The following is a 10,388-nucleotide window of genomic DNA, read 5'->3' on the forward strand; positions in this document are numbered from 1 at the left end:
AAGTTTGGGACCTATTGTGGGTTTCATCCAACTTGCTGAACTCATCGAGATAAGCACTTTACCACTTTCTCATTTCATTGAGATGCACACTTTGGCAGAATATCAGCCAAATGGCATTCACTACTCGAAGGAATTCAGGGAAACTTTGGGACCTATTGTGGTTTTCTTCCAGCTTGCTGAACTCATCGAGATAAGCACTTTACCACTTTCTCATTTTGTTGAGATACACCCATTGGCAGAATATCAGCCAAATGGCATTCACTGCTCGAAGGTATTCTCAGAAACTTTGCAACCGATTGTGTTTTTCTGCCAACTTGCACAACTCATCGAGATAAGCACTTTACCACGTTCTCATTTCATTGAGATACACACATTGGCAGAATATCAGCCAAATGGCATTCACTGCTCGCAGGTACTCAGACAAACTTTGGAACCTATTGTGGATTTCGTCCAACTTGCTGAATTCATCTTGATGAGCACGTTACCACTTTCTCATTGCATGGAGTTACTCACGTTGGCAGAATATCAGGCAAATGGCATTCACTGCTCGAAGATATTGAGAGAAACTTTGGAACCTTTTGTGGATTTCCTCCATTTTGCTGATCTCATGGAGATACGCTCTTTGCCACTTCCTCATTTCTTTGAGACACACACATTGGCAGAATATCAGCCAAGTGGCATTCAGTGCCACAAGGTATTCAGCGAAACTTTGGAACCTTTTGTGGATTTCCTCCAACTTGTTCAACTCATCGAGATGAGCACTTTTCCACTTTCTCATTTCATTGAGCTGCACACATTGGCAGTATATCAGCCAAATGGCATTCACTGCTCTAAGGTATTCAGAGAAACTTTGGAACCGATTGTGGATTTCTTCCAACTTGCACAACTCATCGAGATAAGCACGTTACCACTTTCTCATTTCGTTGAGATACACACATTGGCAGAATATCAGCCAAATGGCATTCACTACTCGAAGGAATTCAGAGAAACTTTGGGACCTATTGTGGTTCTCTTCCATCTTGCTAAACTCATAGAGATAAGCACTTTACCACTTTCTCATTTCATTGAGATACACACATTGGCAGAAAATCAGCCAAATGGCATTCACTGCTCGAAGTGTGTGAGAAGTAGGAGGTACCCAACTCGAGGCCAGTCAGTTTGTATGGATTACACCCGAGCAATTGACTCAATCCTTGGGGAGGGACCTCGATCGGCTTAGTTGTCACTGTTAGGTTTCAACCGTCGAGCCCATCCAAAGAGACACCTCTGGGGACACCGATCCCACTTCCCTTTCCCCCCCTGCTCTTGAAATCAAAGACACGGTGGAGTCATTCTACGTCAGTTTATTCAATCTTGCAAGAAAGGGTGCAGTCCCGCAGGTACACACACACACACAATACATGATTCTGCCTTATATGCCTATGCAGTTTATCATACATCTCCCTTCCCTTGTTAATTGGCTCCCACGCCGCGCTTCCTTATCGTGAACTGCTCAGCAAGTTCTGTCCTTGGTTTCCACGCTCCCTTATCGTGAACTGCTCAGCTAGCTTCACCCGCCTACATCTCTCTTCCCTTGTTCTATCTTTGGCGCCTATTCCTCCTTTTTATGGTTCGCAGTAACCGCTTCTTTATCATACCCAACCCATGACTACTTTGACTGCGAGCAACTGATTTCATACTTGTTTTTAAGCACCTGCCCCTGCAAAGCGTTTATACAGCATATTTCACTTCTCGATTTCCCGCTCTGTCAGCCCGCTTTCTCAAAAATTGCATCAGCTTCCCCTTACAATCCCCCCTGCTTTTCCTTACGCGCTGCAATTTTTGACTTCCTGTTTCCATCCCTCAAGCATTATGCGGCTCGTTCGTCCCAGGTGCCATCTCCACCTTTGGTGTCTAGGAGGCCCTGTCCCTCCTCTGTTTCTAAGTGTATGCCTACTACCCGTCCATCCAGGATATCGCGTTTAGTCAGAGCTGTTTCAATGAGCCTCTGTGTCAGACATCGTATGCAAGGGATAACACAGCACCCTAAGGCGGTCAACACCCCTGCTACCACTATAAAGGAGATGAGGACGGATACTACGACTCCTTTCCATTTCCCGAACCATGTCTCCCACCACCCAGCAAGGTCAGTATCCACTCCTGAATTTTCAGCCAACTCCTCAGCCAGAGTCGTTAGTCCTTCTAAGGCTCTAGTGATTGACCCATCAGGGGCGGTGTTGTTCGGGATGAAGGTACAACACTGTGTCCCTATCATGACACAGACCCCGCCTTTCTCTGCCAGGATCATGTCTAAGGCTAGCCTGTTTTCCCATGCCATTCTGCTGGTGGCATCAAGCTGCGCCGCGATTCCCTTCACTGCATCGCGGGTGTAATTAATAAATCGCTGCTGGTTATAGTAGATGTAGTTGATCCAATCCACATTCTTACTGATGGTCACCCACCAGAACAGAGACTCAAACCCCGCCACTATCTGGTTCCTAGCCTTATATTCATCGGGAACCGCCCTGGGGACTCCTATATTGTCTAAATAGACCCGGTCGTCAAAAGAGGTGGGTAAGCTCCTTTCTGTTCGCCGATCCCTACGGGGTTCCTGGTGTTCGAATGCCAGGGTGAATGGGGCAACTAATTGGACTATCGCGCAGGTCCCTGTCCATCTCCGGGGTAACGTTGGTCGCAAAGTCCTTCCTCCACAGTACCACCAGAGGTCAGCTCGGGGGACCTGGATTTGGGAATAATTCCCTTCCCCTGTGTCGTCACTGACCTTTTTGATCGTACCGCATCTGTCAAAGGTGCCCACCTGCCTGTCCAGTCTGTTCCCAGTCTGGGAAACACAAGTGTGACGTGTCCCTAAAACCCCAGAGAACACTGGGGGCTGCAATTCCCTGTTGGATCTTACAGGGGGAAATGTCCGGCCCAGGGATTGGCAGGTGGGATCATCCCAGGCCGTCCGGTGTTGATATAATCTCACCAGGCATTCCATCTGTTGTGGCTCCTTATCCCATCCCAACGGGAAGGGAACCACCTGTGGAGTCGGCCTACTGCCCGTGCAGGCATAACAGTTGCCTTTTTCGAGGCTTTTGACCGTATACCTGACCCATTCAATCCAGGCATTCGTTTCTCCGAACCCCGTTTCTATTTGAATAGTCTCCTTGAGATCTTTTATGTTTATCACCCTGACCCCTTCGGAACTTTCCGAGACGGATGTCTCCTCCCATAGAACCGGGGAACTGCCAGCTACCACCTTCTGGACCGTGATCCGTACGCAGCACAATCTATCCCCCCTAACTCTTACCCCTAGTACTTCATTGTCCAGGTTCCCATACCTATTTCCCACCATCCATTCCGTCTGCCTCACGGTGAGGTATAACGGATTACACTGGTTCAGCCCGCAATTCCTAGGGAGGATGGCCCGTGGAATTAACGAGACACGTTCCCTAACACCGAGTGATATATCCTCACCTAGCCCTTTTCCCAGGAAAAACAATTCCATCCTCTTTCCCTGGTATCCCTTCTGCCTTTCAAGGTTTACTGCAGTCTGGTCATGTTCCCCTACGGTCTCGCATGGCACCATCCGGCAGAGATCAATCTCTATTACCTGCACCTGGGGTGCTTCGTTTATGGTGAGCGAATATATTTTGCCTGCGTGGGCCGCCTCTTCCGCATACCACCTATCAACCGCTTCCTGATGTACCCGCGCCATAGCTCCCAAGCCCCTCCCCAGAAACTTTATCCAAATTATTAGCAATATTAGTAGCATTTCAGTATTTTGATCAGAGTTCATTTCAGAATATTGTCCACTTAGTCCTCTGTAATATGCTCCGCCTCTGTAACGTGTTCGCTAAGAGTTGACGTCTCCTCCGCTGGAGCCGGTACCGGTCCCTTAACTCTGGTGTAATGCGTCCAGCCTCTCTCAGCCGTCCGTATAGCAGTCTCTGTAATCAGTAGTACCAAGAAGGGGCCGTCCCAGATCGGCTCCAATGTTCGTAGTTTCCAGTTCTTAATTAGGACCCACTGTCTCGCCTTGATAGTGTGAACCGCGAATTCTAGAGGCGGCGTCTGTGCCAGGAGTCCCTGTTGACGTAAACGAGACAGGACAGATTCCAAGGCCTCAACATATTTTCGTATAAATACGTCTCTAGACTCGAAGAGGGGTAACTCCCCCCTCGGTCCATTAAAGGGGAGACCGAACAACATTTCATACGGGGAGACACCTAAATCGCGCCGCGGTTGCGTTCGTATTTGTAGGAGAGCTAGGGGAAGGCACTTAGTCCAGGGCAGCCCAGTTTCAGTAGTGAGTTTCGTGAGCTGTTTTTTAAGGGTCTGGTTCATCCGCTCGACCTTGCCTGAGGACGGGGGATGCCAGGGGGTGTGGAAGTCCCATGATATTCCTAATCCTTTCATTATCCCTTGTAGCACTTTTGATGTAAAATGTCTTCCCTGATCAGAATCTACATCCTCTACCAAACCATATCTAGGCACTATTTGTTCGAGTACTTCCCTGATGTAAGTGGGCCATGATTTCCCCCATTACTTGTTTATTTATCATTTCTCTTCCATCCGGCAGTACCCATTTTCCTTCCTCAGTTTCCCTAGCTCCCATCTCAGTCAGCTCCTCTTTTTCCTTTTCTGTAAAGATTGGATTCGCTCCCCGGGGCATTAGGGAAATAAGGGCCTGCATCCTAATTGGTTGTGGGTTTAGGGCTGCTTTTTTTTTGCTATTTCATCAGCTAGCTTGTCCACGGGCATCTCCTTGATCCCTTGGGATATTAAAATGTCCCAAATATAACATCCGTGCTTATCGTCTACTATAAAGAAAAACTTATCCTGTGAGTTCAAGTTCAAGGGGATGGATGAGAACTCGTTAGCTATATCTAATACTATAAATACTTTGTGGGACAATGATAATACCAAAATTTGGCATTTGAACTCCAGGGCTGGAGTTTTCTCAGTGACACTAGGATCTGATGTCTTTCCCTGGTGTGAAATTTTTAAATTGGTCAATGGATTATTCACTGCTCCTCCCCTCGTTACCGGAGCAAGGTTACAGACCTTCTCCTCAGTATTAAAGTCGCCCCCAGGTGCTGTAGGTTTCATGGTCATACTGCTGGGGTAGGGAGGTAATGTCCCCCTGCAGTAGTCTTCTAACACTTGGTTTTGTTTCTCCAGTTCCCTTACTCTGAATTCTAATTCCTTAATCTTTTTATCCCCACTCCACTTCTTAGTGGAAGTGTCTACTTGTTCAATTAGTCCAGCTAACTGATGTATTAACAATACTGCTATTTTCTTTGTTTGGTTTCTCTTTTCTAACTCTCTAATCTGTGATTCTGTTGTTTTAATTTTCTCCTTGTCGTCAGCCCAATTTTTTTACCCAAGACTGAGATGTGTTCAATTAATCCGGTTTAAACCTGTTTAATTAATTCAAACTAAGAGAATTCCAATTATCTTAGTTCTGTCCTTTTTTTTCCAATCATTTCCATTGTTGATCTAGTGGGTGAAATGGATCCCACCCCTAGGTCGCTCTTCTCAGAGTCTGGTGATACCTGTTAGGGGTGTTTAGTGCCCTCCGTACCACCACTTACACTCGTGAGCTTATACCCTTAAGCTCACACTATTAAGCCAGCTTTCCCTTCTACTCCGGCGATCTCTCAGACAGATTCTTTCTTACTCACGTCTGAACATCACATCCCAGGCATCCTTCTCTAGCCTTTACACTCACTTCAAACTCCTGAACTTCGCGTAGGGGGCCACCCCTCTTAACAACTGGTCTAAGGCTGGGTGTAAAGACAGATGCCTCCTTGTCTGTACGTGCTCAGCTCAGACCTCTCACACACGCTCACACTTTTTCATCACAGGTGAGCCCCTACTGCACTTTGATTCACTCCCTTAAATTTGGTAATCTGTTCCGGAGCTCCGGTTGTGGCCGCACCAATCGTTGTAGGTAAAGATACCTCTGAGACTAATTGTGAGTCAAAGTACAGCAGTTTATTTAACAAAGCCTGATTCAGAAAATCCAAAATAAGATTTATTTTTATCACCTTTAAATATCCTCACTAAATCAAGACCCTTGCACATTCTTACAATTCTGGTACAATAAAACAAAACACCACTTGGAGCACAGATGCACGAAGAAATACTGAAAGCATTCTAATGTGCAATCTACATGTTTAATTATTTCTGCAGCTCTGCCTTTGTAACCAACACAGGCAAGTACAAAATCAAATCTACTGTGTGCCTAAATGGTTAACTCTCCTTATAACTTTAAGATGCAATATAATGCCATCCTTCCCACTTGGCAGGATTCAAATCTCTGTCCGATCCCTACATAATTTATTAAACTTAAAGCAATTCACTTTGATTGGCTATACCTATTACATCACATGAGGGTCTCAATTACACAGTTACACCCTCTCTCTCTCTCTCTCTGTACCATACAGAGTCAGCCTGCTTGTCTCTTTTTAACCCTTTACTGATGGGAGCTCACTGGCCTCTAATAAATTTGACCATGTTTGATTCGGGCGCCTCACGTCATGACAAATCCCTTTCTCTCTCAAACAGTCATATAGTCATGCACAATTCCAAATACATAACCGCTATTAGTGTTCTCCCCGCACCTCAGTAAAAGCCTATGTCAGGGTTCCCAGTTCCACTGACATACTTCTCTCTACTCTTTCTGCTCAGACCAATTGTAGGTCCATCCCATTCACGCTGATCCATCTATATACTTCGTGACCCATCCACAAACTCCAGTGCCTCCAGGGACACCTCCCTTATTCTACTTTCCTCTGCTCCCTCATCACATAACCTCCCAGGGTCTCGGTTTACCCTGTGTTTGCTGGATCACAGGATATAGTGGGACAGACAGGGGCGACCCAGGTATCGCTCCCACCCAGCAAGCCGCGTATTTGATTTCCTCCGGGCTGGGTGATGGTTTACCATTTACATATAAATTTAAGAGTTGGCAGACCCAATCCTCGTCCGATCCGTATTTTGGCCAGAATACTGACGGTGCCCGGATTGGTTCTGCTGTCCATATAAAACAACAATATTTTATCATAACCGTTTTGTCCAGATTTCTCGTCTTCGTCCCATAGTCCCAATTTTATCACTTCATACCTAATGGGCTATCTGGGGGTATTTCCTCCTTCTTATCCTTCCTCCTAGGTTCCCCGTCCCGTCTTCGGGACGACCTATTTCCCATGGTTAGTCTCCAGTAGTCGTCTTGAGTATGAATCACCCACACTCTCAGATCATACTGTCATAACCATGAAGTCAACAAGATAGATAATAACTCTCACTAGCCCGAATCCAAATTCCGAGAGAAATTTCTTACCTTGATCCGTGCACGGAGTTGTCTGACTTCTGCCTGTGTGTGTACCCCCTTTCCTTTTTACAGGTCCCCGTCACAGTCCTTCTCCCCTACTCATCCGTGTGATTTCCTTCCTAGGGTCCAGAATTATCTCAATCGAGTGGTTTCAGATCTCTCCACCCGAGGACCAAAACGGCGTTCCTAGGCATAAATATATACCAGACGCGTCTTATTCCACCGAGTTGGTCCCCCCGCGAGAGGTCCCCGTTATAATTCAGGATCCCGGACGAGCCCCCAATTTGTGTGAGAAGTAGGAGGTACCCAACCCGAGGCCAGTCAGTTTGTATGGATTACACCCGAGCAACTGACTCAATCCTTGGGGGGGAACTCGATCGGCTTAGTTGTCACTGTTAGGTTTCAACCGTCGAGCCCATCCAAAGAGACACCTCTAGGGACATCGATCCCACTTCCCTTTCCCCCCCTGCTCTTGAAATCAAAGACACGGCGGAGTCATTCTACGTCAGTTTATTCAATCTTGCAAGAAAGGGTGCAGTCCCGCAGGTACACATACACACACAATACATGATTCTGCCTTATATGCCTATGCAGTTTATCATACATCTCCCTTCCCTTGTTAATTGGCTCCCGCGCCGCGCTTCCTTATCGTGAACTGCTCAGCTAGTTTTGTCCTTGGTTTCCAAGCTCCCTTATCGTGAACTGCTCAGCTAGTTCTGTCCTTGGTTTCCACGCTCCCTTATCGTGAACTGCTCAGCTAGCTTCACCCGCCTACATCTCTCTTCCCTTGTTCTATCTTTGGCGCCTATTCCTCCTTTTTATGGTTCGCAGTAACCGCTTCTTTATCATACCCAACCCATGACTACTTTGACTGCGAGCAACTGATTTCATACTTGTTTTTAAGCACCTGCCCCTGCAAAGCGTTTATACAGCATATTTCACTTCTCGATTTCCCGCTCTGTCAGCTCGCTATCTCAAAAATTGCATCAGCTTCCCCTTCCAGAAGGTATTCGGAGAAACGTTGGAACCGATTGTGGATTTCTTCCAACTTGCTGAACTCATCGAGATAAGGACTTTATCACTTTCTCATTTCGTTGAGATACACACATTGCAGAATATCAGCCAAATGGCATTCACTGCTCGATGGTATTCAGAGAAACTTTGCAACATATTGTGGATTTCTTCCAACTTGCTGAACTCATCCAGATAAGGACTTTACCACTTTCTCATTTCGTTGAGATACGCACATATGCTGAATAGCAGCCAAATGGCATTCACTACTCGAAGGAATTCAGAGAAACGTTGGGACCTATTGTGGTTCTCTTCCATCTTGCTAATCTCATAGAGATAAGCACTTTACCACTTCCTCATTTCATTGAGATACACACATTGGCAGACAATCAGCCAAATGGCATTCACTGCTCGAAGGTATTCGGAGAAACGTTGGAACCGATTGTGGATTTCTTCCAACTTGCACAACTCATCGAAATAAGCAGTTTACCACTTTCTCATTCCATTGAGATACACACATTGGCAGAATATCAGCCAAATGGCATTCACTGCTCGATAGTATTCAGAGAAACTTTGCAACATCTTGTGGATTTCTTCCAACTTGCTGAACTCATCGAGATAAGCACGTTACCACTTTCTCATTTCATTGAGATACACACATTGGCAGCATATCAGCCAAATTGCATTCATTGTACGAGCGTATTCTGAGACTCTTTGGAACCTTTTTTACTTTTCCTACAACTTCCTGAACTCATCGAGATAAGCACCTTACCACTTTCTCATTTCATTGAGATACACACATTGGCAGAATATCAGCCAAATTGCAATCACTGTTCGAGCGTATTCAGAGAAACATTGGAACCGTGTGTAGATTTCCTACAACTTGCTGAACTCATCGAGATAAGGACTTTCCCACTTTCTCATTTCCGTGAGATACACACATTGGCAGAATATCAGCCAAATGGCATTCACTACTCGAAGGAGTTCAGAGAAACATTGGGACCTATTGTGGTTTTCTTCCAATTTGCTGAACTCATCGAGATAAGCACCTTACCACTTTCTCATTTCGTTGAGATACGCACATATGCAGAATATCAGCCAAATGGCATTCACTGCTCGACAGTATTCAGAGAAACTTTGCAACATATTGTGGATTTCTTCCAACTTGCTGAACTTATCGAGATAAGGACTTTACCACTTTCTCATTTCGTTGAGATACGCATATATGCAGAATATCAGCCAAATGGCATTCACTATTCGAAGGAATTCAGAGAAACGTTGGGACCTATTGTGGTTCTCTTCCATCTTGCTAAACTCATAGAGATAAGCACTTTACCGCTTCCACATTTCATTGAGATACACACATTGGCAGAAAATCAGCCAAATGGCATTCACTGCTCGAAGGTATTCGGAGAAACGTTGGAACCTTTTGTGGATTTCTTCCAACTTGCTGAACTCATCGAGATAAGGACTTTATCACTTTCTCATTTCGTTGAGATACACACATTGCAGAATATCAGCCAAATGGCTTTCACTACTCGGAGGAATTCAGAGAAACGTTGGGACCTATTGTGGTTCTCTTCCATCTTGCTAAACTCATAGAGATAAGCACTTTACCACATCCTCATTTCATTGAGATACACACATTGGCAGACAATCAGCCAAATGGCATTCACTGCTCGAAGGTATTCGGAGAAACGTTGGAACCGATTGTGGATTTCTTCCAACTTGCAAAACTCATCGTGATAAGCAGTTAACCACTTTCTCACTTCATTGTGATACACACATTGGCAGCATATCAGCCAAATTGCATTCATTGTACGAGCGTATTCTGAGACTCATTGGAACCTTTTGTAGTTTTCCTACAACTTCCTGAACTCATCGAGATAAGCACCTTACCACTTTCTCATTTCATTGAGATACACACATTGGCAGAATATCAGCCAAATTGCAATCACTGTTCGAGCGTATTCAGAGAAACATTGGAACCGTGTGTAGATTTCCTACAACTTGCTGAACTCATCGAGATAAGGACTTTCCCACTTTCTCATTTCCT

At 45.4% G+C, this 10,388-nt stretch overlaps 1 protein-coding gene across 1 annotated transcript; it reads right to left on the reverse strand.

Moving 5' to 3' along the window:
• Nucleotides 1-1,849: 1,849 nt before the first annotated feature.
• Nucleotides 1,850-3,700, reverse strand: LOC145359805 (uncharacterized). Its single transcript, XM_080214580.1, has one exon. The coding sequence runs from the start codon at nucleotides 3,698-3,700 to the stop codon at nucleotides 1,850-1,852; it is 1,851 nt and encodes a 616-aa protein (XP_080070706.1).
• Between the last annotated feature and the right edge of the window lie 6,688 nt (nucleotides 3,701-10,388).

This window comes from Carcharhinus amblyrhynchos, chromosome 29 (genome assembly GCF_965287045.1).
Source record: "Carcharhinus amblyrhynchos chromosome 29, sCarAmb.v2.hapA, whole genome shotgun sequence".
Classification (NCBI taxonomy): domain Eukaryota; kingdom Metazoa; phylum Chordata; class Chondrichthyes; order Carcharhiniformes; family Carcharhinidae; genus Carcharhinus; species Carcharhinus amblyrhynchos.